The sequence below is a fragment of the Ovis canadensis genome, chromosome 5, assembly GCF_042477335.2.
Source record: "Ovis canadensis isolate MfBH-ARS-UI-01 breed Bighorn chromosome 5, ARS-UI_OviCan_v2, whole genome shotgun sequence".
NCBI lineage: Eukaryota > Metazoa > Chordata > Mammalia > Artiodactyla > Bovidae > Ovis > Ovis canadensis.
In genome coordinates, this window is record NC_091249.1 from 107688774 (window position 1) to 107716771 (window position 27998).

Sequence of the window (27998 nt, forward strand, 5' to 3'; positions counted from 1 at the left end):
GAATAAAAGCTCTGTCACAAGTGATTGAAACCCTGTTTTGAACTCATACTTCAAAGTTCAAACTTTCATAGGCCAACAGCTTTTTGGACTTGTCAGCCACATCTAGCTATTTTCTTAATCTAGCATTATTACATCCTAGGAGTACATACCAAAGGCCACATGAAAGGACAAATAATGATTAATAGTTAACCAGAATGGAAGTAGGAGGCCATTTATGCATATTTTAGCAATGGTTTTAAGGTGCATACAGATATTTTTCTTACACCACTGTTCACGCAATAACTTTGAAAAATTATTTTTAAAATATCAAAGTGCAAAGTTTTATCCTTAAAAACTTTCTAGGGTCCATAATAAGTTACTTTTGGCCTTAATTCTAAATATAAATATTATTAATGTGCGTGCTCCGTCGCTGTCTTTGGGACCCCATGAACTGTAGCCCACCAGGCTCTGTCCATAGGATTTCCCAGACAAGAATACTGGAGCAAGTTGCCATTTCCTCCCCCAGGGGATCTTTCCAACCCAGGAATCAAACTGATGTCTCCTGCGTTGGCTGGTGGATTCTTTACCACTGTGCCATCTGGGAAGCCTAAATATTATTAACTGTAGTCCAGAATAAAGATTTTCAAAACTGGAAAGGTTTAACCTGAATTTTTAATTGATAGGAAGAAAATACATGAATTGCAAGTGTATTCCTTACCATGTTAACATCTTGAAATACACACCATCTTTTTATGAAAGCATACCCTCTCCCTGCCCCATTCTCCTCCCTTAAACCACTATATATATGGAGTACTGTCAAAAGAATGGATAAAGTCAAAGATATATATGAAATTTGTGTATATAATACATGGAGCTCTGTGGCGTTCACAGTAATTATAATCCAAAACACTGAACAATCCTGTACTAACTGGGTCACAGAAAATCCTCTGAAGCTTCCTTACTCACACTGATGCTCATGTATCTAAAATGCAAGTGTTACATTTTTGAAACTATAGGTGATAAAGCTATGGCATAATTTTAAAACAAAGTGCTTATTTTTAGGTACAGGTGTTGAAAGAGGTTGCTTATTTCATCAGAGTCTCAGGGATCCTCTAGGTTCTGTTTTACCACTACATAGCTCTCCAGGCTAAAAGAATATAAAAAAAATTTTAAAGAGTTGATTGACTTCAAACATTTTAAATTTCATGAGTTACCTTTTAAAAAATAAATTTTTATTTATTTTTCATTTTTATTCTTTAAAATTGTTGATAATTTTTAAATGAATTCAAAAGTTAAAATGTAGCAAAAAAATTAATATATTACAGTTTATTTCATGATGAATTTGAAGATAGGCAGACTAAAGATTGCTCTCTACATTTTGGTTTAGGACATTTTTGACAGTGATTGGTATACCTCTCGAAATCTAATTGGAGGTGCGGACATCATTGTGATCAAATACAATGTAAACGACAAGTTTTCATTCCATGAAGTGAAGGATAATTATATTCCAGTGATAAAAAGAGCATTAAATTCAGTTCCAGTAATCATTGCTGCTGTTGGTACAAGACAAAATGGTAAGTAGTTTTCGTTTATATGAGAGTGCAGGTGCCATGATAATTTTGAAAAGCATTATTTATTGATGATTAGTAATTTTTTTTTAAAGCAAAATGATTGTGTTCAAATTGCCAGCTGTCATCTCTTCATCAATGGCTATGATGAGACATCAAACATAAGTATCACAAACTACTGTGATTCTCATGGGTACAAGGTTTTCTTTTAAACTGTTCTTCTACAGAAGTGAAGTATCAGTATCACTTCAGTCGCTCAGTCATGTCCGACTCTGCGACCCCATGGACTGCAGCATGCCAGGCCTCCCTGTCCATCACCAACTCCTGGAGATTACTCAAACTCATGTCCATTGAGTCGATGATGCCATCCCACCGTCCCACCCTCTGTTGTCCCCTTCTCCTCCCACCTTCAATCCCTCCCAGCATCAGGATCTTTTCAAATGAGTTCTTCACATCAGATGGCCAAAGTATTGGAGTTTTCAGCTTCAAAATCAGTCCTTCCAATGAATATTCAGGACTGATTTCCTTTAGGAAGGACTGGTTGGATCTCCTTGTAGTCCAAGGGACTCTCAAGAGTCTTCTCCAACACCACACTTTAAAAGCATCAATTCTTCGGCACTCAGCTTTCTTCACAGTCCAACTCTCACATCCATACATGACCACTGGAAAAACCATAGCTTTGACTAGATGGACCTTTGTTGGCAAAGTAATGTCTCTGCTTTTTAATGTGCTGTCTAGGTTGGTCATAGCTTTTCTTCCAAGGAGCGAGTGTCTTTTAATTTCATGGCTGCAGTCACCATCTGCAGTGATTTTGAAGCCCAAAAAAATAAAGTCTGTCACTGTTTCCACTGTTTCTCCATCTACTTGCCATGAAGTGATGGGACCAGATGCCATGATCTTAGTTTTCTGAAGTGAAGGAAGTCAGTCATTGTGTTCTTTTTGATATGGGAGAGTTATTAGGCTGACACTGAGCCCTGGAAAACTGTTTTTGACAATCTAAGGGACTATTCAGTTGGGAAAGATAAATTGTCCCCATAAGGGTGTGGGGTTGAGAGCTGAGTTTTTAGGTAGGTATGCAGTGAATGAGCTGAATGTATTGACAACACCACCTTGAGGGTATTGGTGACACCATAGCTGGTGGATTGTTTAGGTTCAGTTTCAGCAGTTGCTGCTGTGCATACTGTTGTCAGATTATCTCAGGGTCAGCTCAGAATTCTCTTTGAATTGATGGTGTTTTCTAGTTCTTAAGGATTATTTCCTCAGTAAAACTGTCTTTAAAATTCTGTTTTCATTTTTTCTTCCTTTTTATTGAAGTATAGCAAAATAAAGGACATTAGACTTCACTAATTTTAGAGCACAGTTTAATGCATTTTTTTACGTGTGTATGCATCTATACAGCCATCTCATACAGATCGAAGTATATAGAGCTTTTGCCTCATTCCAGAAGCCTCTCTTGCCCCTACCCACTTAATAACACCCCTCCTCAGAGATGACTTCCCTGGTGGCTCAGAGGTTAAAGTGTCTGCCTCCAATGCGGGAGACCCGGGTTCGATCCCTGGGTCGGGAAGATCCCCTGGAGAAGGAAATGGCAATCCACTCCAGTATTCTTGCCTGGAGAATCCCATGGACGGAGAAGCCTAGTAGGTTTCAGTCCACAGGGTCGCAAAGAGTCAGACACGACTGAGCGACTTCACCTTCACCTCCCCAGAGATAACTGCTTCACCTCCCCAGAGATAACTGCTGTTCTGACTTCTAACATCATAAGTTAGTTTTACCTATTCCTGACCCTCATACAAATGGAATTATACAATATGCAGTGTCTTGTGTTTGACTAATTTCGGCTAGTGTGATACTTTTGAGATTCATGCATGCAGAACTTATCTGTAATTTGTTCTTTTTATTGCTGTGTATTGTCCCATTGTATGAGTACACCAGGGTTTATCTCTGCATTCTTTTGATGATGGTTAGGTAGATTTCTGGGAGGATTTTTGGGTCACATGGTAGATATGTGTTTAGCATTAGTAGATGTGAATAAAGCAGGCTTGACCCTTCTTTGACCGCATGTCCCCTCTACTTCCCTAACCTTCTTTTTATTGCTGGTCATGGTTCTTGAACGAGTCATCCACACTTCCTGAGTCCACTTCCTGACTTCCCATTCATTCTTGAGTCCACTACAGTCTAACTTGACTTTCACAATGACGCTGGGTTGGTTTTCACTCAGGGCTGCCAATTATATGCCTGTCGCCCAGTTTAATTGACATTCTAATAACAATCTTCCCTTTGAAGTTATTCAAACACACCTCTCTCCCCACTCTGCAAAAGCTACTCTTTCTCTTCCTGATTGTTGTAATTCTCTGTTTTATTTCCTGGCTCCCTGAGGCCCCTCTTACTCATGCACCAAATCAGTCCACCCTGTGGCTGCTGCCCAGGGTCCCATCCTTTTTCTTCACCTCTTCTTGCCGTTTCCTCTGAGCTGAACCTGCTAATCTGTTGTCCTCACTTTCCTGCAGCTACATGGTGATTACCCGGTCTCTCTCTCTGGCTCCAGTCTCTCTCCTGACCCATGTCTCCACAGATACCTTCCTCTTTCTACTGAGTTCCCCAGTCTTTTTTTTTTTTTTTTTTAATTGAAGGATAATTGCTTTACAGAATTTTGCTGTTTTCTGTCAAACCTCAACATGAATCAGCTTCAGGTATACATGTATCCCCCCCTTTTGAACCTCCCTCCCATCTCCCTCCACATCCCACCCCTCTAGGTTGATGCAGAGCCCCTGTTTGAGTTCCCTGAGCCATACAGCAAATTCCCGTTGGCTATCTATTTTGCATATGGTAATGTAAGTTTCCATGTTACTCTTTCCACTTCTCACCCTCTCCTCTCCTCTCTCCATGTCCATAAGTCTATTCTCCATGTTTGTTTCTCCATTGTTGCCCTTTAAATAAGTTCTTCAGTACCATTTTTCTAGATTTCTTATATATGTGTTAGAATTCGATGTTTATCTTTCTCTTTCTGACTAACTTCACTCTGTGATAGGTTCCAGGTTCATCCACCTCATCAGAACTGACTCAAATGTGTTCCTTTCTATGGCTGAGTAAAATTTCATTGTGTATACGTACCACAACCTCTTTATCCATTCATCTGTCAATGGAAATCTAGGTTGCCTCCATGTTCTAGCTATTGTAAATAGCGCTGCAGTGAACAATGGGATACGTGTACCTTTTTCAGTTTTGGTTTCCTCAGGGTATATGCCTAGGATTGCTGGGTCATATGGTGGTTTTATTCCTAGTTTTTTAAGGAATCTCCGTACCATCTTCCATAGTGGCTGTATCAATTTATATTCCCACCAACAGTGCAAGAGCATTCGTTTTCTCCACACTCCTCCAGCATTAATTGTTTGTAGGCTTTTTGATGAGGGCCATTCTGACCAGTGTGAGGTGATACCTCACTGTAGTTGCGATTTGCATTTCTCTAATAATGAGTGACGTTGAGCATCTTTTCATGTGTTTGTTAGCCATCTGTATGTCTTCTTTGGAGAAATGTCTGTTTAGGTCTTTTGCCCACTTTTTGATCGAGTTGTTTGTTTTTCTGGCATTGGGTTGTATGAGCTGCTTGTATATTTTGGAAATTAATCCTTTGTCAGTTGTTTCATTTGCTATTATTTTCTTCCATTCTGAGGATTGTCTTTTCACCTTGCTTATCGTTTCATTTGCTGTGCAAAAGCTTTTAAGTTAAATCAGGTCCCACTTGTTTACTTTTGTTTTTATTTCCATTACTCTAGGAGGTGGGTCATAGAGGATCTTGCTTTGATTTATGTGATCGAGTGTTCTGCCTATGTTTTCCTCTGAGAGTTTTATAGTTTCTGATCCTACATTTAGGTCTTTGATCCATTTTGAGTTTATCTTTGTGTATGGTATTAAGTAATATTCTAATTTCATTCTGAGTTCCCCAATCTTGAGAAATAATGCCAAACTTATCTGTTCACCCACACTAGAATCATCTAGGCAGTCTTTCTTTCCTGTTCTGCTTATCCAGTTGACTCGGAAGCTGTTTTGATTTATGTTTTAAATAAACCTCAAACTCATCATCTTTACTGAATTTCAGATCCTAGTGATTTAATTATCTGTCAGAATGACTTTCTTTTTGGTCTAAATGGGCAGTTCCAAATTTTGTAGGATTTGAGATCTATACAATTGTAAAGGTTCTTTGTAAGGAAAAAAAAAAAGCTACAAAATAACAGACATACATGTATACAAATGAATGTTTATTCAGAATGTGAAAAGAAAGCCGAAGAAATTACAACTGCAGAAAAGCTGTCAAATACCACAGACATTTAAAAAAAAGTTTCTTTTTTTAAAAAACCTGACACTTCTCTAACTTTTTGTATATTTTTTGGCTGCAGATTCTTTGATCAAGTCTTCACATGAGAACCCCTTTCTGAGATTTTCTGTAGAGCAAAAAGAATGATAGTTGGTTTTTTTTTGGAGCTGGCACCACGGTTTGTGTCCTGTTTGCTTGTCTCTCAGCTCTGCCTCTTTGTGTCCTGATGCTGGACTAGTCTGCACTGTGGGTGGAAGAAGCGTTCCTGAAGGCCGTTCATGTACCAAGACAGCTCGCAAACACTTACACGGAAGTGACTACAGACCGCAAATAGTATCTCACGAAACCTAAATTTAAATTCCTCTTTCGCAGCATCCTAAAAATGTCCACAGCTACTCCAAAGCTGCCTGATGCAAGGTGAAGTGAGTTGGACTGGAAGGAGGCCTGTGTCTTCACCAGACATAGACAGACTATCTCATTTTGCTTATTTTACAAAAGCATATGCCATGTGAAAGAACCCAAGGCCCAGGTTTCTCCCAGGACTTTGGAAACAAGCCATAAGGAAGGGCTTTGAAGCTTAGGCTTGCTGGTAAATCAGCCTCTGGTCAATTTTTCCTGCTTGGCTTCTTTCTGAAATAGATTCTCCCAGAATAACCATCCTAGAATATCTCAGATCATAATACTCAACTCTTTCAATCCTCTAGAAACTTTCATCTTTTTTTTTTTTTTTTTGCAAAATTTCAAACCTAAGAACTTGACAAGAATAGGACAGTAAGCTCCAGAAATTAAAAAAACACAGTTTTTTTAATTTGTTTGAACCATTCAATGGTAAATTGTAAACATTATGGAATTTCCTCAATCCTGATTAATTAAGCATGTCTCTTCTAAGAACAGAACCATTTTCCTATTAACCATAATGCAACCATCACTCAAGAAACATACTATTACCTGTTACATTATTATTTAAAATATAACCCATGTTCACATTTTCCCATGTATTCTAATTTTTTTCTTTTTTAAAAAAATTCAGTATGAAATTAAGGACTGTGTGTTGCATTTAGGTCTCATGTCTCCCTGGTGTCTTAATTCAGAACAGTTCCCAGTTTCCTAGCCGTTTTTTTTTTTTTTTTGGAGGGGGTCGGGAGGGGTATCTTTCATGACACTGACATTATTAATAAGAATGCAAACCCGATATTTTGCATGATCCCTTCAGTTGTGATCACTGGGGTTGCAAAATAGTGATTTCCTATCATTCCTCCTTCATTTATTAGTTGGCACGCTACTGTAAGTAGAGTCGGGCTTCCCTTGTGGCTCAGCTGGTAAAGAATCCACCTGCAGTATGGGAGACCTGGGTTTGATCCCTGGGTCAGGAAGCTCCCCTGGAGAAGGGAGAGGCTACCCACTCCAGTATTCTGGCCTGGAGAATCCCATGGGCTGTATAGTCCATGGGGTCGCAAAGAGTTGGACACGCCTGAACGCCTTTCACTTCACTATCACTGCCGTAAAGCAGAGCTCTCCCTTTTCTCTGCTCCTGCACCTTTCTTTGAAATCATTATGGAAAATTCATGGGTTGGTTATTTAAATTCAATGTTTCAGAGTCTATTCTTCTCATTATGCTTTCTGATACTCCAGGTACCCCCCATTTGCATCTTCACACTCGCTCCGGTTAGTTCTTGGGTCCTTCATCCTCCTAGTATAGAAGGATGTGCAGACTCACCTTAGACTTGCCCTGCCCCGGGCCACTCGGGTGCCCTTGGGCTGCTCCTCGCCCCGCTTCGTGAAGCAGTGAGCACTTCCATGTTGCTGCAGGGCGTGAGGTGGCCCCTGTTCTCTGAGCCTCCAGGTTCCTCTTTGATCCTGTGCTCGCCACCTGCATCCGCTCAGGGACCCCTAGTTTATGGTCCTATAAGAGTCTCTCCCCTAATTTTTCAGTGTTGCCATAGGTTCACCTCCCTTTTTCTCTTCTCTCTCCACTCCCCCTCCCATCTCTCTCCTTCCCTTCCATCCCACCCCCCATTTCATGATTTCTGTGGTTTGGCAGGAAGAGGAGATTGCACTGTGGGCTTAGCTTGTCCTCTTGAAAGTGGAAGTGACGTGTTCCTTTTCTCACATTCAGGCCTCCACATGCACCGTGTTGTACCATATAGAGTACCCCTCTGCACAGCCCATCTTGTCTGCATACTGAATTTCTTCTTACCTATGGAAATCGTTCCCTCTTCTGCGAGGCCCTCCCCCATCCCCCAGGAAGAGTTAATTTCTCCTCTGTTCCTATGGTGATTTCATACACCTTTATTTCAGTACTTATTATAATGGTCCACAGTCATTGTCTGCCTGGGCTCGGTTAATGATGAGTTTCAGTTATCTGTATATCTTTATTACCCTGCTATTTGAGGTGCAGTGGCTGCTCAAAAAACATTTGTTCAATGCGTGAATGAATGGCTTTATGAATGATGTATACAGATGTGAAAAATCATTTTCACTAACAGGGTGAAATTAATTTCCCATGTGAAATGTGATCGCAAGGTAATTACAAAGCTAAAGCTGGCTCTTTGGTTCAAGGACACGGATTGTTCCTCCTTCCTGGAATATTCCTCCCTCCTGGAATCCCTTGCAGTCCAGTGTGCTGGGTGTTCTGTAACTCCTTTCTCCAGCTGCTTTAAGAACAAGTTCAGCAAGTACAGTCAGTCTCATCTCTTTGCTTTGTTATACGTGTTTTGACAAGCTTGACTGTGTGTGTGTGTCTTCATCGTACTTGGCTCTGAATAAATTTTTGGCTTTTATTAAATATTGAATTTGTCTTTAAAGTAGAAATTTTTTTTTCCAAACTTGGCAAAGGTGTATTCATAGCCTTAAGCTTCTGAAAGCAGGCATCCTGTCTTGTCTTTTTGAAGCTCTGACAGAGCCTAGTACATTGCTACGCTGGAATTCCTAAAAAGATTTCTAATACTCTCAAGCACTGGCAACATTGTAAGCATCATCCTGAAAGAAAGTGAAAGTGAAGTCACTCAGTGGTGTCCAACTCTGCGACCCCATGGACTGTAGCCTACCAGGCTCCTCCGTCCATAGAATTTTCCAGGCAAGAGTCCTGGAGTGGGTTGCCATATCGGTTCTCAAAGCCACTCTTGAAAGAGATGCCGTTCATCCTAATTCCAGAGTTACATTGTGTTTGCTTTGAAAAAAAATTAAACATTTTGTGGTAATACCTTGAAAGATAATATATAAGGGGAGAGAAAAGACTGCAGTGTTAACTGGAAATGTAACACTGATTCCCAGAGTTCCAGGACTCTTGAGGAAGGCTCAGTAGGAGTGAGTCCTGAAGAAGGCACTGCAGTTTAAAATTATTTGGGGTCTCCTGATTGTTACTGATGAAATGCTAAATGTTGGTTTATTTAATTCGTAAACATTTTGCTTATTCTCCTACCTAATATGTAATGGCTAGACATTTTTTCCTTTTGGGTGCAAGTGAACAAAAAGCAGTGTCTTCTGTGACATAGAGGAGATGTAACGGTTGGACATTAGGAGACACTTTCTAGGTTGGTAAGATGCTTGTGGCTACACATGATGGAAAACCCCGCTCAGCTGGGTTAGGCCTGACAGTAAGTGGATTTTTCCCTCAAACCAAGATTGTTGCCTCACAATTATTTTACATTATGCTCACTAATTTTTCACTCAAAATGGTACTGATTTTATTTTTGTCCCGAAATAATGTTTAATAAGATGATTTGCCTACCCACCCCATTCCATCAATATAAGGAGAGCTTTGTAGACATGAGAAGAACTCTGTCTTCAGAGAGTCAAAGGCCTTGTTTATGATGGCTTTGTAAAGAATGTGAAATGCCAGTGTGTTCTTTTTCAAGATAGGCTAACTTGTGTATGATAACTTTATTTGCTCTGAACCTAATATGATCTTAGAAAAAAAATAAGTGCAAAAACTCAGACTAGACTTATTATTTATGGCATACTTTAGCGAAACCAAGCTTCATTTTTAAATCATGGCATTTTTATGCAAACTAAATTTTTTAACTTATCTTTTGATGGCTCTTTATCAGGTGTAGCAAGTAACAGTTTTATTATTGTTTCTCTATCTCTAAGACACAAGGAGACTTAGACATGTCACCACCTTTCGGAGCTTCAGTTTCCTCCTCTGCAAAATGAGGATGTGAATGCATGGTTTCTGAGCTCAGAATGCTTTCAGTGAATTGAAAGTATCTAATTCTTAGGTGTATGTGTGCACATGGGTATTACGTATGCACCTGGCACTGAATATCCTTGGTATGCATGCCCTGTGTTCATATAGATGCCCCCTCTCTGCTCTGTTCATTGGTAGGACGCTTGTTGTGTGTGCTGTGGGGATAGGGGGAGCAGCCTAAATGCCCTGTCAGGACCACTGTACTTTCAGTTTCCAGGTCTTTTGGCCCCTGAGGGTCACAGCTGAGTCCCTTTCCAGGCATTACCCTCTGCTGATACAAGCTGCTTGCCCAAGGTTTTGCTCCCTCCACAAGGCAACCCTCCTCTACTTACTGGCTGATTTAGGGATACAGAAACCCAGCTTTGTGTGGGGAACCCCTCTCAAGGGCCATCTGAGCTCCAGAGTCTCCTGCCCAGTAACTGAAGTATCTGTCGAACAACATTGCAGTTCGAGTTTTCTCTGTGGAGTGCAGCTTCCTGCACCCCTGAGAAGATCTGTTTCCAAGATCACCCCCCAGAAAGCCTCCTCCACACGGTGTCTCCATGTCAGCGTCTGTTTCTCAGGGAAGCCAGCCTACAACAGTGTGATTTCTTGGAAATGGTCTTGGCTGCTTTTTGAACAATGACATATCTGAAGTGTAGCATGAAACAAAACAAAGCTGGCCGGCAAATATGGAGTTGAACATACACGATTAGCCATATTAAGGCAGAGTCTGACAGACAGGTTGGTTTACCACCTTCCCAGCCATAGGTCTGTACGTGATTCTTGGGGCAGTTCACATCTTGAGTAATTTATGCTTTCAGTTTTTAGTTTTATGATCTTGGAGCAAAAGATGAAAAGTGATTGAATTTGGTCACTGCAGTTGAATGCTTTAGAGTTCAGCCATTGAAATGTCTGGATTAATAGGAATGTACTTCATATAAAATTTGGAATGACTGACAATTTTTCAGGATTGAGGTCAAATTGAGGATTCTATTAAAGTAAAAGATGTATTCAAACTTGAGTGAGTGAAGTCGCTCAGTCGTGTCTGACTCTTTGCAACCCCATGGACTGTAGCCCACCAGGCTCCTCCATCGATGGGATTCTCCAGGCAAGAATACTAGAGTGGGTTGCCATTTCCTTCTCCAGGGGATCTTCCCAACCCAGGGATCAAACCCAGGTCTCCTGCATTGCAGGCAGATGCTTTAACCTCTGAGCCACCAGGGAAGCCCAAACTTAGTGAATGTATTTAAAGGTTATTACAACAACAACAACAAATGCCAGCCCATTGTTTTCATGGTTGAAGTTGTATAAAAGGAAGCAGGCCTGGTATTTTAGTTACTGTAATAGCCTTGATAGTATTCATTCATTTATTTAAAAATTCATGTACTTTATAAGATCTTGTTCGTTGTTCTTCCATTTAAAGCTTATTTATTTTAAGGACCTTGCAGTTATCATTGACACTTCTCATTCAGAGTCTAGTGGACAGTGACTATATGAAGTGGCCTTGAACTGTGATTCTGGTGTGAGCTCTTAATTTGTTGTTTAATGTCCAGGTTGTCTGTGCACATTTGTGTGTGTGTGTTTAATTTCAAAACACTTTGTTCGTCATGTTCGTTTTCTCAGAAGAATTACCCTGCACGTGCCCGCTGTGCACCTCAGACAGAGGGAGCTGCGTCAGTACGACGGAAGGGATCCAGCTTGCTAAAGAGCTAGGAGCCACCTACCTGGAGCTGCACAGCCTCGATGACTTCTACATAGGAAAGTATTTTGGAGGAGTGGTAAGTGGCAGCCCCAGTCACAGAAATTAGTCATTTGTCAGACTGGCTCTTTAGCTGTTTCTTAGAAGCACAATTAGAACTTTGGTTTTAAAATCAAGAATAGTTTAAATCTTGTGAAATGGTTGTTGTTATTGTCACTGCCTCCACTTCCCCCCTTCTGTTTGCTGTGAAGTGGAAACAGTGACAGACTTTATTTTCCTGGGCTCCAAAATCGCTGTGGACAATGACTGCGGCCATGAAATTCAAAGACACTTGGTTCTTGGGTGGACTTCCTTGATAGCTCAGTTGGTAAAGAATCCACCTGCAGTGCAGGAGACCCCAGTTCAATTCCTGGGTCGGGAAGATCCCCTGGAGAAGGGAAAGGCTACCTACTCCAGTACTGTTGGGCTTCCCTTGTGGCTCAGCTGGTAAAGAATCCACCTGCAATGAGAAGACCTGGATTCGATCCCTGAGTTGGGAAGATCCCCTGGAGAAGGGAAAGGCTGCCCACTCCAGTATTCTGGCCTGGAGAATTCCATGGATTATTGTCCATGGGGTCTCAAAGAGTTGGACACGACTGAACAATTTTCACTTCACTTCATTCTTGTAAGAAAAGCTATGAGAAACCTAGACAGTGTATTAAAAAATGGAGACATCACTTTGTCAACAAAGGTCTGTATAGTCAAAGCTATGGCTTTTCCAATAGTCATGTATGGCTATGAGAGTTGGACCAAAAGAAGGCAGAGTGCCAAAGAATTGGTGCTTTCAAACCGTGGTGCTGGACAAAACTCTTGAGAGTCCTTTGAACTGCAAGGTGATCAAATGAATCAATCCTGAAGGAAATCAACTCTGAATATTCATTGGAAGGACCCATGCGGAAGCTCCACCCCTTTAGCCACCTGATGCGAAGAGCCAGCTCATTGGAGAAGACCCAACTCATTGGAGAAGACCATAATGCTGGAAAAGATTGAAAGCAAAAGGAGAAGGCGGGGTGGCAGAGGATGAGATGGTTGGATAGCATCACTGACTCAAAGGACATGAGTTTGATCAAATTCTGGGGGATAGTGGAGGACAGGGGAGCCTGGTGTGCTGCAGTCCATGGGGTCGCAAAGAGTTGGACACGACTGAGCGCCTGAACTGAACTGAAAGGGAAAAGGATAGTTTGCTTTCGTTTGTTAGAGAAGATGGAGCACTTGCATCTTTGATCTCATGTTCCCTTTCCAGGTTCCTGGCCCTGAGGCTCTCAGGATCACTCTTCCCATTTCCCAGCTCCCAGGTTCTCTTCTCTTCCCTCGTTGTTTCTCTGTGTTCCTAACACCTAGTGTTGGAGGCGTGATGAGAATCAAATAAGTGGTCACAGTCTGGAGAAAAGCTTGTGGTTTCCTTTTGCCTTAACTCAAGACTCAATGAGAATATGAAAATAAGATCAGAATGGTCTCCTTTAGACCCTTGAATAGTAAAATATAACTGGGACCTTGAGTGTAAGAAACAGTAGTATTTGCAAGATTATGGATGGAGTGTTAATGTCAGAGTGAAAGGTGCATTTCACTATTAATATCTTGTGTTTAGCAGTCAGGGAGGAAGAGCAGTTCAGTGTTACCCTCAGGCCTGGCCAAGGGCAGCCTGCACCCTTGAGCTCTGAAGGCCTCCTCTGGTTGCACCCCTCCCCCCAGAGCACCAGTTGATGGACCCATGGGGAGGTGCCCACTGCAGCTCGTAGCTCCCCTCCTGACCTGCACCATCCGTGTGGTAGCCACTAGCCACATCTGGCTGTTTATATTTAAATTAATCTAGAAATAATGCAGGAGACTTCCGGTTCAAGATGGCGGAGTAGGAGCACATGCTGTCAGCTCCTCTTGCGAGAGCACTAGCTGCTGAACAGCCATCGACAGGTGGACGCTGGAACCTACCAAAAAGCAATGCCTCACGTCCAGAGACAAAGAAGAAGCCGCAGTGAGGTGGTAGGAGGGACACAGTCACAATGAAGTCAAATGCCATACCCGCTGGGTGGGTGACCCTCAAACCGGAGAACAGTTAATACCAAAGAAGTTCTCCAACTGTTGTGAAGGTTTGGAACCCTGTGTTGGGCTTCCCAGCCTTCGGACCTGACAAAGGGACTGGGAATCCCCAGGGAATCTGACCTTGAAGCCCAGTGGGATTGGATTACAAGGCTTCCACAGGACTGGGGGAGATGGAGACTCCAGACTTGGAGGGCACAAACAAAACCTTGCACGTACCAATCAAGACTCAGAGGAAAGGAGCAGTGACTCTGCGGGAAACTAAACCAAAATGACCTGCTAGTGTTGGAGGGTCTCCTATGGAGGCGTAGGTCAGCAGGGGCTCATTGCAGGGACGGGGGAACTGGCAGCAGCTGTCTGGGAAGGTCCCCTTTGGCATAAACACCCGTGGAGGTCACCATTAGTCAGACGATGGAGCCTGTAGACTAGCCTGTAGGGCTGGGTTAGAAAGTGAAGTCGCTCACTCGGGTCCGACTCTTTGCGACCCCATGGACTGTAGCCTACCAGGCTCCTCTGTCCATGGGATTTTCCAGGCAAGAATACTGGGGTGGGTTGCCATTTCCTTCTCCAGGAGATCTTCCTGATCCAGGGACTGAACCCAGATCTCCCACATTGTAGGCAGACGCTTTATTGTCTGAGCCACCAGAGAAGTCAGGGCTGGGTTGCCTCAGATCAGAAAACTACCGGGGAGGGAGCACAGCCCCACCCATCAGCAGATAATTGGATTAAAGCTTTACTGAGCAAGGTCCTGCCCACCAGAGCAAGACCCAGTTTTTCCCACCACCAGTCCGTCCCATCAGAAAGCTTACACAAGCCTCATGGTCTCCTCCATCAAAAAAGGCAGACAGAAGAAGCAAGAAGAACCACAATCTCCCATCGACTAATACAGAACCACATCACAGGAAGTTAATCAGCATGAAAAAGCAGAAAGTTGTGTCCCAGATGAAGGGACAAGGTAAAACCCCAGAAAAACAACTAAATGAGGTAGAGATAGGCAACCTTCCAGAAAAAGAATTCAGGATAAAGACAGTGAGTTTGATTCAGGATCTTGGAAAAGGAATGGAGGCAAAGATTGAGAAGATGTAAGAAATGTTTACCAAAGACCTCTAAGAACTAAAGAACCAACAGAGGTGAGTAATGCTTTAGGAGGAATCCGTAGCAGAGTAACAGGCAGAAGCACAGATAAATTACCTGGAGGGCAGAATGGTGGAAAGCACTGCCACAGGGCAGAATATAGAGAAAAGGACGAAAGGAAATGAAGACAGTCTCAGAGACCTCTGGGACAACATTGAGCACACCAGTATTCACATTGTAGGGGGTCCCAGAAGGAGACGAGAGAAAGGACCTGAGAAAATATTTGAAGAGATAATAACTGAAAACTTCCGTAACATGGGAAAGAAAATAGCCAAGTCCAGGAAGCACAGAGTGTCCCAAACAGGATGAACCCAAGGAAGCACACACTGAGACATAGTAATCAAACTGACAAAACTTAAAATATTAAAGGCAACCAAGGAAGAATGACAAATAACATGCCAGTGAACTCCCATCAGGCCATCAGCTGATTTCTCAGCAGAAACTACAGGCCAGAAGGGAATGGCATGACATATTTAAAGTGATGAAAGGGAAGAACCTACGAGCAGAAATACTCTACCCAGCAAGACTCTCCTTCAGATTTGATGGAGAAATCAAAAGCTTTCCAGACAAGCAAAAATTAAAAGTATTCAGCACCACCAAACCAGCTTTACAACAATTGCTAAGGGAACTTCTCTAAACAGAAAACAAGAGGAGGAAAAGCCCTGTGCTGTGCTGTGCTGAGTCACTCAGTCCTGTCCGGCTCTTTGCAACCCCATGGACTGTAGCCCGCCAGGCTTCTCTGTCCATGGGGATTCTCCAGGCCAGAATGCCAGAGTGGGTTGCCATGCCCTCCTCCAGGGGATCTTTCCAACCCAGGGATCAAACGTAGGTCTCCTGAGTTTCAGGTGGATTCTTAACCATCTGAGCCACCAGGGAAGCCCAAGAAAATCCCTACCTACAGAAAATAAATCCAGAACAATTAAGAAAGCAGTAATAGAGTCATAAATATTGATAATTAGCTTAAATGTAAATGGATTAAATGCATCAACCAAAAGACATAGACCAGCTGAGCAGATGAAAACAAGTGTGTGTATGCACTTCCCCTCACCACATCACTCTCCGTGACCCCCCAGGTTGTATGTAGTTATTTGATATTGACAGTTTAATCATGCTCCCATTATGGCATGCAATTATAATTATCTTTTATTCTCTGGTTATTGGTTGTGAAAACTGATAAACACATTTCACTACTGTGATTGTGTCACTATTACTCGCTTAATACCACTGCATCACAATTGGCCAGCAGAAAAGTTATAGAATCCTATATCTCCAAAACCACCACTTAATAGAAGAACCTGTCATCACTTTTTAAAATCCAGATGTATACCAGAATCATCTTGGAATTTTTTGAAAAATACAAATGCCCAGGTAGTGCTTTTTTTTTTTTAAACCAGAGCTCCAAATATGTCTCTAATGAGCAGCCTTGTTTATTTTTAAACACCTGGGCTATGTGAGCATCTTTGACTTTTTATCTAGCTTGTTTCACTTGTTCTATCTCATATGCAGTGCTCTTCTGTCCATGGGATTTTCCAGGCAAGAATACTGGAGTGGGTTGCCATTTCCTTCTCCAGGGAAACCTTCCAAACCCAGGGATCGAATGCACGTCTCTTGTATTGCAGACAGATTCTTTATTGCTTAGCCACCCGGGAAGCCCATACATACATAAATAATTTTTGCTGTTCAGTCACCAGGTCATGTCCAACTCTTTGCGACCCCACGGACTGCAGCACACCAGGCTTCCTGTCCTTCACTATCTGCTGGAGCTTGCTCAAACTCAAGTCCATTGAGGTGGTGATGCCATCCAACCGTCTCATCCCCTGTCATCCCCTTCTCCTCCTGCCCTCAATCTTTCCCAGCATCAGGGTCTTTTCCAATGAGTCAGCTCTTTGCATTGGGTGGCCAAAGTATTGGAGCTTCAGCTTCAGCATCAGTCCTTCCAATGAATATTCAGGACTGATTTCCTTTAAGATTGACTGGTTGGATCTCTTTGCAGTCCAGGGGATTCTCAAGAGACTTACACGTACATACATAAATAATAATAAAAAATTCCGTTCCTCAAGTGCACTATCCACATTTCAGGTCCTCCATAGCTACAATTAGCTAGTGGCTACTGTTCCATGATTAGCACAGATGTTATAGGACATTTCCATCAACACAGAGCATTGCATTCTGTGCTGTGACCCAGTCCCAAGTCCTCTGACCAGCTGGTGCTGAGTTTGTTTTGCCCAGTCTGTTCCAGTCTCTTCCCTGGGTCCATCTACCTGAAGGTGGCCCACATGTCTGATAATGTACACCCTGAGGCCTGAGAGGTGACCGAGGGGTGACTGGATATGAGGAGTAGGGGAGGGGAGAGTGGCTGGACCTCGGTTGTGTAGGGCTGGATGTCTACCTGCATGCTCCAGTGCCCTCAGGTAGGGGAGTGTGGAGTGGGCAGGTGGAGAGCCGAAGGGGGGTCTTGGGTCCCAGGAGTTAGGGGCCAGCTCTCTGTGCTGCAGGAAACTCTGAGTCTCAGAATTTAAATCTGAACCAGGCCTTCCAGTTTAAATGATAACATACTTGGCAAAGCAGGATGATAGAATATATTTTATGTAACAGTTTATTTTCTTGACTTGCAACACTTAAATATTTAGGCAGGTGGTATGTGGACCTCCTTTTGTACTTTTGCCCCAGGCATCACACGCCCAGAGCTGTGTAAGTGCATGTGGTTAAGATTTTTAATTTATGAAATGATGGATGCGTTTCAAAGTAATTTGTTCAGGAAAAAAAGTAGAGCGCATATGAACTTTCCGAATTGTTGAGAGCATATGTGACCCAAAGCTAAAGATCTGCTCTTGGTTTGAATTTTTCTAATGTCAGTTGTTACAGTTGCCCGTGAGATGGTTATTCTTAGTCACATGGATGTACTGCTTGGCATTCTTGATTATTCAAGAGAAAGTACAGTGTTTTCCTTGAATGATAGTTTATGTTTAGACAAGGCACAGACTGTTCTGCCTGATAGATGTTTTTAAAAAATAAAAAAAATTGAAAAGTATTGGCTAAGGCATACATGTCGATGATACTGGCAGCTGTGATTTGGGGTCCAAATAATCATGTCAGATACATAATTTTGTCAGAGCTCTAACATTTGATTCTTGTTTTAGTTGGAATATTTCATGATCCAGGCCTTAAATCAGAAGACAAGTGAAAAAATGAAGAGAAGAAAGATGAGCAACTCGTTTCATGGAATTAGACCACCTCAGCTTGAACAGCCAGGTGTGTTTATTAGCCCATGTCTAAACATTCTGTTGATATTTATTGTAGATCATTTCAAAAGCATGGGGGCAATTGTTCTCAAATTTGAGTGTGTTCAGGACTCACCTGACATTCCGATTCAGTGAATCTGGGATGGAATCTGAATCTGATTTTTAAATAAGCCTCCCAGATGATTCTGAAGCAGGTGGTACCTGGGTCACATTTTGAGGACTATTGTCTTGAAAACTTGAACCTGTAGATTCTTTAGGAATGGTGTGTGTGATAGAGAGCTGCTCTAAATTACAGTCCAGTGAGAAGTAACCAGATGTGATGCATGAACTTTGAGTGGATACAGGTTCCATAAAAACAAGTAAAAGATGTTCTTGGGACAGTTGTGTAAAATTTCATTATGGATGGGAAATTAGATGATACTATGGGATTACTATAGATTTTCTTACATATAATAATAGTACTGTGTTTAGTAGAAGAATGTTCTTATTCTTAGGAGATCAATATGAGTTATGAGTAAATATGAAAGTATTTAGAACTAAAGTATCCTGATGATTACAAATTACTTTTAAATGGTTTGTGAGTGAAGGAGAGTTGCACACACACACACAGAGGGAGAAAATTTAGAGATAAGGCCAAAAAGGAAATTGTTAATAATTACAGAATTTAAGGGCAAGATATATGTGTGCTCATTGTATCATTCTTTGAGGTTTATGACTGTTTGAAAATGTTCATGATATAGGGTTAGAGGAAAATAAAGTTAAAAATAAATTATATCAACTTACCAGAACTTATTGCATAATCTTGTAATAGCAATGGTAAAATAATACTGTGTTCAGATCAAGTAATTATGGATATTGTTTGTACTTGATAAGTATTTGGTGAATGAATGAATGTTCATGAACAAGCCAAGAGAGTGTAATTTTGTATGGGAAGTCATTTCCAAAAATGTGGACATACAGACCGTAAAATTGGCTTTGAACTTTGTGACATGCAGGGTGAAAGGGGTGATGTGGTCTTTTACGTAGCAAACCCTGGGCCCTTAATTACTTCCTGGATGTGAAGATGAGTGGGGGGTGGCCAAGTCAATAATACTGATGCATAATTTCTTAGTTCTTATTAATCAAGAAGAGAAAATATACCAGTTGCTCAGACAAGGCAGAATGCTTCAGGTCATTGAGCACTACAATCTGTGCGTCTTCATCTGGGGCCAGCAGGTGAGATAGTGGGCAGGTGTGACCTTCCCACAGGAGCGCTGTGGCATCACACTGATCATAACTCAAGGTCAGGGGTGCACGTTTGTTCCGGTGCTGACTTCTGCTAAGGACTGATCCCGGGCTTTGGGGCACGTGGTTTTTATAAACTGTTCTCAGACAGTCAGGATCTATAGGGTGCCTCTGGTGATGGAGAGAAGAGGATGGATAGGGTACGGGGCAGAAAGAGCCTGGCCCCCAACTTACCTTGTTGTTGTCCAGTTTGTAGACTAGAGTTCTGCTTTAGAATAAAGAATTGTTTTTATTCTTGAAGAAAGCTGAATGGTACTGGTTTAGATGATTGTATATCCTTCAGGCAACCCTTCCCAGGTCACACTTTCCTCGGTGTAGCTTTAGATGAAAGTTAGCAGACTGTTCACAATTAGAGTCTATGATGAGGACCTGGGCTGTGGTTCTCAGGGCCGATGTTCTGAATTGATGGAGGCTAATGAAATTTAGTTAGTGATCAAACTAGGGAATGGAAGGTTACATCCCCTTGTGGAAATCATGGAGCCTGACCAGCAATCTCCCTGACGTGTGCCAAGAGGAAAAAGCTGGCTGTGGGGCAGCGTAATGTTTTACTAGGAGGGAAAGACAAACTTTAGCATCAGAATAAAATGGTCAAGATGGTTTTAAACCATCGAGTCCGAAACTCGGAACCCTGGCTTTTGAGAGGCTGCAGTTTTAACAATTCATTCCTCTGCCTTCAGTTGTTCTGGGAGGAAAACTACTTCAGATGTGAGGTTGGGCTCTTCAGAACTTTCAGAAATTTCTTTGAATTTTTCATCAGGTGAAGAATGATGACAGCCAGCATAACTAAAATCGAGCATTTGGAGAAATATTTTATGTGGGGGCACACCTAGTAAGAAATGCTCTTTGTGGCATTGGTACATTTTTCATTTGTGCTATGAAAAGTAAATACAGTATTTCTGTGTATCTGTGTCATTCCTGGATAGTTAGTTTATAATTAGATGACACTATAGAAAAGGTGCTGTTTTTCTGGGTCCAAAACGGCCAAATATTGGCAACTTCCTATGGTTCAACCTAATAATATTTTAAAAAATAGATTGTTTTGTTGTGTTTAAACCTGAAGTGACGGGGGTGTGTAGACCTAAAGAGCAGTTTGTTATTCTTATCTTCTTTTTTGAAACAGAGAAAATGCCCGTCTTGAAGGCTGAAGCATCGCATTATAACGCCGACTTAAACAACTTGCTGTTCTGCTGCCAGTGTGTGGACGTGGTGTTTTACAGCCCAGATTTAAAGGAAGTGGCCGAGGCCCACAAGATCGTTCTCTGCGCCGTCAGCCATGTGTTCATGCTGCTCTTCAGTGTGAAGAGTCCTGCTGACATTCAGGATTCCAGTATCATCCAAACTACCCAGGATCTCTTTACTATAAACAGAGACCCCACATTTCCAGGTGCTAGCCAGGAGTCTCCGGGCAACCCGCCCTTACGAGTCATTGTTAAAGACGCCTTCTTCTGTTCTTGTTTATCGGACATCCTGCGCTTCATTTATTCAGGTATCTTGTCAAATGGTTCTGGTACAGCCTCATAAGCTTTTGAAATGAAGTATGCCCGTGGGCCTCATGTATTACGGGATGGTTTTATCTTTCTCTTCTTCATACTATCTGAGATGAAGATTGTAAATGAAATCGGGTTTGCTTTATCCACAGGAACTGGTCCAAGCTTTCTCCTTACAAGTTTCCTTGCCTTGGTTTTACATCTACCTGTAGAAACAATAACCTCTTTTCCTATTGAGCGAGTACGTTAGTATTTTAAGTGTTAGTCACTTAGTTGTGTCCGACTCTGTGATCTCATGGATTGTAGCCCTCCAGGCTCCTGTGTCCATGGAATTCTCCAGGCAAGAATACTGGAGGGGGTATCCATTCCCTTCTCCAGGGATTTTCCTGACCCTAGGGATCAAACCTGGATCTCCCACATTGCAGGCAAATTCCTTACCATCTGAGCCACAAGGGAAGCCATTATATTTCAAAGAATATTCAGAATTCATTTTGAATATTCAGTATTCAAGAATTCATTGTCTGGTTTAACTTTAAAGAAATAAAATTCTTCAAATATATATGAAAATAAATGTCTTTACTTACGTATTCTTGTTTGACGCAGATTTTGGAGGGAATTGAAGGGAGAAATTACCATGATCATTGCATTCAGTTTACCAACTAGAAACAGTATCTAAAGTTAGTTCAGACTGAAATCTGATTAATTTTGACTATGAGTATTTCAAACTGCTGTTACTTCTGTGCTCTAACCTTTGTAAGATTCAGCTTATTGATTGCTTTTCTTCTTATCCTTTTAAAAGCTCAGTATAGCACATATATTCTAAAGATTAGACTTTTAAATTTGAGTTATTTTAACAGGGTGGCTTCCTGGGTAACTCAAGCTGGTAAAGAATCCACCTGCAGTGCAGAAGACCTGGGTTCAGTCCCTAGGTTGGGAAGAGTCCCTGGAGGAGGACATGGCCACCCGCTGCAGTATTCTTGCCTAGAGAATCCCTATGGATTCAGTCAAATGATTGATGATGAGATTTTTCTTTTTTTCATTGGGGTTGTGTTTAGTTTTGCAAGTTAAGAAGTTAATGGTTGTGAAAAATACAGTTGTAGCATGCAGATTTAAGTGGATTAAAAATATACATATTGGAGTTGAATGTGGTGATATAAATCTTAAATCCATTAGGTGAATATTTGCTTGGAATATTCCACCCCTGCAGAGCATACCAGCAGTCAGTGCCTTCGGCATGGCAGCCTCTCTGTTAAGTGTAGGCTGAACTAATGAGTAGACGCTAGTAGCTGTGAATCATTATGTGAACAAACCAGATAAGCTAGAGTCTTCATTTAGTACAACCGATTTTTATGTTTAAACTTAGAATCTCACAGTTCAGAATTAGGACTAATTTCGAAAAGCCAAAATGTTTACACGTTAGAAGAAAAAAAATGTCTTTAATGATATGTCAGAGAACCGTGATGGAAGTGTTTGCCTTTTCTTTTCAATGAGTCTGCTGTTGAAGTCATGAATTATTCAGCATGTTTCCCACAGTATCCATTAAGTACTTTCAAAGGCACATGAGCACTTTGAGGTCAGTTCTATCCTCTTTAATATGGTAGCAATAAAATGACTAAATGTATGTCCAGTGACAGAACCTGCTTATCTTTCTCCTAGGGAGTAATTTTTTTTTTTAATTGTAAAATTCATACATACAGATGGAAAAAAGGGAGAGAGAAAAGAAGAAAGTTCTTATGCCCTAGTACCTTTCCCCAGAGTTGATTGCCTGTTATAAGTCATTCATGTATTCACTCTCTGATGCTTTTTGAGAGAGATGAATATGTTGAGAAACTTGCTGTAATGAAAATGTAATCTTTGGTGACTGATGTTTCCTGGGAACCACAGGTAGTTTCCATGGGTGGAATGTGGAGTGGGAGGGGATGGCTGGAAGGAGAGAAGGCTGGCAGGGCCCTTGGGAGCTCCTCCTGCTGTCCTGAGAAGCTGTTCTAGAACTTTATGCATGATCAGACCGGGCTTTGGGAAGATCCTCTCTAGTGATGGTCGGAAGGTGGAAGAGCAGGCAAGACAGGAGTGTAGTTAGGAAGCACTGTTATTCTGGAGCTCAGCCTAAGGAAGGCCGACATTCTGAAAACAGGTGGTTGGTCTTGCAGCCTCTCTATCACCAGTACCAGTGCTCTTCAAACATTAAAGTACCTGCCAGTCACCTGGTGATCTTGTTAATATGCAGATTCTGATTCGGTGGGCCCTGGCGGGGCATCGGTTCAGTTTAGTCACTCAGTCATGTCCAACTTTTTGCGACCCCAAGGACTGCAGCACGCCAGGCCTCACTGTCCATCACCAACTCCTGGAGCTTGCTCAGACTCATGTCCATTGAGTCGATCATGCCATCCAGCCATCTCATCCTCTGTTGTCCCCTTCTCCTCCCACCTTCAGTCTTTCCCAACATCAGGGTGTTTTCCAGTGAGTCAGTTCTTCACATCAGGTGGCCAAAGTATTGGAGTTTCAGCTTCAACATCAGTCCTTCCAATGAACATTCAGGACTGATTTCCTTTAGGTTTGACTGGTTTGATCTCTTTGCAGTCCAAGGGACTCTCAAGAGCCTTCTCCAACACCACAGTTCAAAAGCATCAATTCTTTGGTGCTCTGCTTTCTTTATGGTCCAACTCTCACATCTGTACATGACTACTGGGAAAACCATAGCTTTGACTAAATGGACTTTTGTTGGTGAAGTAATGTCTCTGCTTTTTAATATGCTATCTAGGTTGGTCATAGCTTTTCTTCCAGGGAGCAAGCTGAATTTCATGGCTGCAGTCACCATCCACGGTGATTTCGGAGCCCAAGAAAATAAACTCTGTCGCTGTTTCCACTTTTTCCCCATCTATTTGTCATGAAGTGATGGAACCAGATGTCATGATCTTAGTTTTTTGAATGTTGAGTTTAAAGCCAACTTTTTCTCTCCTCTTTCACTTTCATCAAGAGGCTATTTAATTCTTCACTTTCTGCCATAAGGGTGGTGTCATCTGCATATCTGAGGTTATTGATATTTCTCCCAACAGTCTTGATTCCAGTTAGTGCTTCATACAGCCCAGCATGGAACCAGTTCATTGTTCCATGTCCAGTTCTAACTGTTGCTTCCTGACCTGCATACAGATTTCTCAGGCAGATCAGGTGGTCTGGTATTCCCATCTCTTTCAGAATTTTCCACAGTTTATTGTGATCCACATAGTCAAAGACTTTAGTGTAATCAGTGAAGCAGAAGTAGATATTTTTCTGGAAGTCTCTTGTTTTTTCGATGATCCAACAGATGTTGGCAGTTTGATCTCTGGTACCTCTGCCTTTTCTAAATCCAGCTTGAACATCTGGAAGTTCTCAGTTCATATACTATTGAAGCCTGGCTTGGAGAACTTTGAGCATTACTTTGCTAGTATGTGGGATGAATGCAATTGTGCAGTAGTTTGAATATTCTTTGGCATTGCCTTCCTTTGGGATTGGAATGAAAACTGATCGTTTCCAGTCCTGTGGCCACTGCTGAGTTTTCCAAATTTGCTGGCATATTGAGTGCAGCACTTCCACAGCATCAATTTTTAGGATTTGAAATAGCTCAGCTAGAATTCCATCACCCCCACTAACTTTGTTCATAGTGATGCTTCCTAAGGCCCACTTGACTTCATATTCCAGGATGTCTGGCTCTAGGTGAGTGATCACACTGTCATGGTTATCTGGGTCATGAAGATCTTTTTTGTACAGTTCTTCTGTGTATTCTTGCCACCCCTTCTTAATATCTTCTGCTTCTGTTAGGTCCATACCATTTCTGTCCTTTATTGTGCCATCTTTGCATGAAGTATTCCCTTGGTATCTGTAATTTTCTTGAAGAGATCTCTAGTCTTACCCATTCTACTATTTTCCTCTATTTCTTTGCATTGATCACTGAGGAAGGCTTTCTTATGTGTCTTTGCTATTCTTTGGAACTCTGCATTCAGTTGAATATATCTTTCCTTTTCTCCTTTGCCTTTCACTTCTCTTCTCTTCTCAGCTATTTGTAAGGCCTTCTCAGATGACCATTTTGCCTTTTTGCATTTCTTCTTCTTGGGGATGATTTTGATCACTGCCTTCTATACAGTGTAACAAACCTCCATCCATAGTTCTTGGCAGGCACTCTATCAATCAGATCTGACCCCTTGAATGCATGAGGGTCTGCATTTCCAGTAGTCTCCAGGTAGTGCTGATGTTTTGTACCTCAAGTTGCTGCAGCACCTGCTCTTGGTAGGACTGGGACCACCAGCGTGATGACATGGAGAGCTTGCTGAGCTGCAAGCCCCCAACCAGTTCAGGGCATGGACTTATTAGTCTGACGCTTAGCTGTTGCCTTTCTGCTCTGAGCTTTGTTTGCATGTGACCCGGTCAAGAGGTAGTGCCAGGTACACTCTGGCCACAGGCCGCTGACCTGGGGCTACAGGGAGACCTGGATGTGGGTTGAGGCAAAAGGAAAGTGAATGCTTCAGCAGGTGCCTGATAATAATTATTTACCTATTTACTCAGTATAACCTCAGACTCAAGCAAAAGTGCTACTGTTCATTGTGTTTAAAAAGACAACAATCTCAGCAAAATGCAATTTGTTGAGAAGAAAAATCAACCAGATTCCCAATCTCAAATGTCTAAACGTTTTCTGATGTTTTGCTTTTGCCCTTTGATTTTTCTTGGTGCATAGGTTGCTTATTTAAAAAAATATTTTTTTAATTAAAGCAAACTAAAATTTGAAACCTAACTTTTTTTTTCCCCCTTAGAGACTTAAGAGGCTGGGCTTATGTATTTTATGTTTATCTTATTGTTGTCCAACATCTGAAAACTTTTGAACAGAGCACAAGTCTTAAGACCCAGTTTCACACTGGTTTCCTCCTTGCAGCCCAGGCCTAGCCGCAGGTCCTGTTGGGAAGCGTGGAAGACAGGAGCGGGTTGTGCTCACATCAGTTGGACTGGGAGGCAGAGGCAGAACCCATGAGAGGGCGTGCTCCGGAATGTTTGCCCTGAGCAAACACGGGCTGAAAAACCCTATTAAACCTGTCTCCTTTTTTTAAAAAAAGAACCAAATAACAGAGAATGTCTCCATTTTTAAAAAAAATTTATAATTTTCTTTTAACCTTTAGAAATTTGAAATGTTGTAGATATTGTGTCTACCATGGACATTCGAGTCCTATATTTAGGAAGGGCCTTTTAATACTCTGGTTAACACTTTGCCCCTGTAATGAAGGCCTCTGTTCATTTTCGTATTCAAATTTCTGAGCAAATAGACACAGTGTAAGTGCATATGTTAATCTCCTCTTGGATAGCTGCTAACATTGCATAGTGTCTGAGCACGTCATGACTGCTGCTGACATTGTGTGTGCATGCTCAGTGGTGCCCAACTCTTTGCAACCCCATGAACTGGAGTCCACCAGGCTGCTCTGTCCATGGGATTTTCCAGGCAGGAATACTGGAGTGGATTGCCATTTCTTTCCCCAGGGGATCTCCCTACCCAGGGATCAAACCCATGTCTCTTGGGTTGTCTGCATTGTCAGGCGTATTCTTTACCACTGAAGGAGGAATAATCTGATAAGTGAGGCCCGCAGTTTCCTGGTCTTGAGGAGTAATCCTTAAATGGCATACAATTGTAACATTCTTAGGATACTCTGTACAGCCTTTATGCTGGCAAATTCGAGTCACAGGATCTCAGATGGATAGCAATTGAAATCTTTGTAAGAGCATCAAGAATTTAGCTCTGAGCTCTTCCTGCCACAGATGGCCCTTAGAATTTCACATCACTGATTGAAATGCTGCCAGGGTAAATGAATTTGTGGAAATGAGCATAGTATTCTCCAGCTCTTGAAATTATTCTGTGATATGCTTTTTTTCTGCACTGCATAAAAGAACAGCTGAATGCACATGGGTAGATCATGCTCTCTAAGACTAAGTAAATAAATGCTCTAAGAAGTTAAAGAAAATCACAGTCAGTTATGCAGGATGACATCTAGAGCTCTGCTGTAACATACAGTACCATGCCTATTGTTAGCAGTAGTGTATTAAAACTATGTTAAGAAAATGGAACACATGTTAAATGTTATTGGGCCTTCCTTGGTTGCTCAGACTGTAAAGAATCTGCCTGAATGCAGAAGACCTGGGTTTGATCTCTGGATGGGAAAGGTCCTCTGGAGAAGGGAATGGCTACCCACTCCACTATTCTTGCCTGGAGAATTCCATGGCCAGAGGAGCCAGGGGGCTACACTCATGGGCTCACAAAAGAGTCAGACATAGCTTAGCACATAACACTAAATGTTATTACCACAAGAAAAGAAAAGAAATCTCAGTCTGATTATTGCTGTATTAGGACCTAAGTGTCAAAGATGATTTGATTAGCATTTCTAATTATGAAAAGAACCCAATCATTAGAGTGCCCTTATAACCTAGGCTTACTCTTCTTTTCAGTTATTGGATCTTTCTGTGTCTGTTCTCTAACAAGTTAATATCCTGTAGGGATTTACCTGTTGCTAATCTTGATACACTTAGATCTGATGCTTGTTTTCTTTCTGATACTCTTCTGAATGGAGATACTGTGTAGGTGTTCTTTAGTGAATGTAACTTTACTTTTAAGAAACAGTATCTGTGCTCTCCTTTAACATGTCTGAGTATCAGTCTAAACTACTTCCATGTACTGTTTGCTGCATGCCACTGACCCTGGGTTTTGAAAATCGATAAAATGTCTAAAGGAAGAGCAGTAGTCATCAGCACTCAATACACACTAGAATTTCCTGGAAGCTTTTAAAATTGATGTCTGGGCCCCATCCCCAGAAATGCTAATTTAATTGGTCTGGGGATGGCACCTTCTCCACTGGTATTTTATAAAAGATCGTCCAGATAAATGTAATACATAGCTAGGGGTGAGAATCACTGGCATAGAGTGAATTTTCTTGAACTGAGGTCCCTTGGCTTCTAAGGGATCCTTCTCCTTTATGTAGACTTTACTGGCTATGTGTGCATGGGAAATTTTCTAGAGCAATGATCCAGAGAAT

The 27998-nt window shown here is 41.7% G+C and overlaps 1 protein-coding gene across 2 annotated transcripts in view; it reads left to right on the plus strand.

The window, feature by feature from the left end:
- The window catches only part of RHOBTB3 (Rho related BTB domain containing 3), a 62495-nt gene that overhangs the window by 4801 nt on the left and 29696 nt on the right, over positions 1 to 27998 (plus strand). For both annotated transcript variants that reach the window (XM_069592591.1, XM_069592592.1), the window contains 4 exons: positions 1367 to 1553; positions 11657 to 11811; positions 18083 to 18194; positions 20589 to 20954. In XM_069592591.1, coding sequence (XP_069448692.1) covers positions 1367 to 1553; positions 11657 to 11811; positions 18083 to 18194; positions 20589 to 20954 — 820 coding nt within the window. The remainder of the gene's footprint in view (positions 1 to 1366; positions 1554 to 11656; positions 11812 to 18082; positions 18195 to 20588; positions 20955 to 27998) is intronic.